We start from the raw sequence: 2502 nt of genomic DNA on the forward strand, positions 1-2502 counted from the left end.
CTGTGTAAAGATCCCTCCCTCAAAGCCTTTTCTCCCTAGACCAGTTCCCAGGAACTGTCCCAGAGAGGGGTGTACAGTGTCTGATCTCAGGAACAGGCTCGGGCACCCCCTTGTGAGACACTCTGGAGAAAGCTGTGCATGCCATGGCCACATTCTGATAATAGCAAGCAAGTTTCATGCAGTTACTATGTTCCAGTCATGGTGCTTCAGCCTTTGATTGTATTCTGAGTTAATTCTCCCAACAATCCCTTGGAGACACTGTAAAATCCCCATGGGGATCAGAGAAGTGATTACTGGCTAAGCCACACACAGCAAGTTAGCAGGAGGGCTGGGACATGAACCCAGCCCTCTTGCGCTCTAGTGTCCAGGTGTTCTCAACAGTAACATTATTTCCATCTTTCCAAAGAAGTCACACCGCTGAGAAGCTGCAGAAGAGCCATTCCTCCACATGGCGCTCCTAAATCATGGCAGGGAAGGGTAAGCAAGCTAACAAAAACCAGGGCACAAACCATGTACTGACGGAGGGAGGATCCCCAGAAACCACCTTACTCAGAGAAGAGCAGGGATTTTCCTGGGGTCACACAGCACTCCACCAAATCCCAGGTCCACAATACCTCCACCACACTCTAGGCCTGTAAACTAAAGCAACTAGAAGCTCACAGTACCGTGCAATCTCCGAAATCGTAAGGCCGAGAACAAGTATCCACTGGGGTTGGTGAAGAAAGCCTCTTTCTGAGCCCATCGTGGGCCTCAAAGCTCTTCCTGTAAAATGGGGCTATAGCGTAGCTTGTATTTTGCTGGTTTAGTCCTGAGGACTTAGATTAAAGGCGAAAAACACTCAGAGCCTAGTATCTAGTAGGTGCATAATAAATGATAAGATGTCCATTATCGCTGCTGCTGCGAATTGTCAGTCTGGTTAGGTCCAGCCTAATTCCCGGCCTTCCTGCAAAGCCCCTGCGGGCTATGCCGGGGTGCGAAGGCGGGGTGGTGGGGGAGGCGGGGGGGGGGGGGGGGGGGGGGGCGAACGGCGCTAAGGGGGGGCGGGGGAGGAATTTCTGGAAAACAAACTTCTGGGTCCTCAGACGACTTACTTAGAAGGGCGCAGCCTAACACGCGCTTGGCTTCGGAAGCCTCGAAGGGGGCTGTCCCCTCTCTCCCGAGCTTTGGCTGCCGCCGCCGCGTACCGGGCGGCCAGCCAACCCCCAGAGCCCCTGCGCTCTCCCTCCAAAGCAGGAGTGCTGGATACAGGGGGTGAGGTCGACTTTCGCTGGCCAGTCCCAGGTGCCTACGCCCCGCACTGGGGGACAGAAGCCGGGACGCACCCCAGGAAGGGTCCTCTGCCCGCCGGCCCCCGCGAAGAGGAAGGGACTCCGCGGAAGGGGGCGGGGAGGAGGAGTGGTCGGGCCGCTCCGGCCGGGATTTGCCTAGACTTGAAGACGCTCAGAAGCCCAAAGCCCGGAGAGCCTCCAGAAGGCTTCTCCCTCATTGGCCAGGAGTCCGAGGGAGACGAGGAAGGATCCGCGGCCCCGGGGGGGAGGGGGGAGGGGGAGAGGCGAGGGAGAGGGAGGGGGCGGGGGAGGGGGGAGGGGTGTCGAGGGCCGCGGCTGCCAGTTGATGCAACCGGGGTCCCGGGTTACGCGCTCGGTTTTCCCTCCCCGAGCCCGGGACACACCGACTCAGCTCCGGACAGCCTGCGGCTCAGACGCGGCTCGGGGTTCCGGGGAAGAGGGGCGTCGCGCGGCCGCCGCTTACCTCTCCGGGGCCCGAGTCGCCGACGCCGCCCGGGGCGAACCGCAGGTAGTCCTTGAGCTCCGCGCGGCACTCAGAGTCCGCCACGATCATGGTGCGCGCCAGGACCCGGTCGCGGCTCGCCGACGACCCGTGCACCCGAGCGGGTTTCGGACGGACGCCCGAAGGAAGCCGGGACTGGTCGCCGCCGGGGAGCTTCTAGAACCCCGGGGCGTCTCTCGGGGCTCCAGAACGCTCCGGAATCCGAGAACTGCCGCTGCGGTGCTGGACTCTTCCCCAAGTCGGGCTTCGGGAACGGCGAACGGCCTCGGGGGCCTGGGAAGGGCCGCAGCGCAGGGGTTTTCACGGCCTCGGAAGTCCGCAGGGGCCAGGGTTGCTCGCGGACCCAGCGCTCCTCAGCATCCCCGCCGCGGAACTGCCAGCGCTCGCCGGGCTCTGACACCAGCAGCTCAGCCCGCTGCGGTCCCCGGGGGAGGGCGGGGACACAAAAGCCCCGCGGTCCAGCCAATCAGAGGTCTGTTCCCTCGGGGAGGCGGGGGAAGCTCCGCCCCCTGGAACCCGTGGCTCCGCCAATCAGCACCGGAAAGAGCCCGGAATTCTGGGAGTTGTAGTCCGCCTCGGACGAATGTTGCAAACTTTTGCAAGACGGTTTAGTCAGATCGCTGGCAATACCAGACGATAGTGACAGCCAGAAGAGTCATTAGGGTTGCGTGATGAAAAGGGACTTCACTGGGCTAGGCCAAACAGCCGAGT

At 61.6% G+C, this 2502-nt stretch overlaps 1 protein-coding gene across 1 annotated transcript in view; it reads right to left on the reverse strand.

Annotated features, from left to right (window-relative positions):
- Nucleotides 1-2233, reverse strand: part of SESN2 (sestrin 2) — a 22746-nt gene extending 20513 nt beyond the window's left edge. The window contains exon 1 of the mRNA XM_023219464.2: nucleotides 1753-2233. Coding sequence (XP_023075232.1) covers nucleotides 1753-1842 — 90 coding nt within the window. The 5' untranslated portion in view covers nucleotides 1843-2233. The remainder of the gene's footprint in view (nucleotides 1-1752) is intronic.
- Between the last annotated feature and the right edge of the window lie 269 nt (nucleotides 2234-2502).

This window comes from Piliocolobus tephrosceles, chromosome 1, assembly GCF_002776525.5.
Source record: "Piliocolobus tephrosceles isolate RC106 chromosome 1, ASM277652v3, whole genome shotgun sequence".
NCBI lineage: Eukaryota > Metazoa > Chordata > Mammalia > Primates > Cercopithecidae > Piliocolobus > Piliocolobus tephrosceles.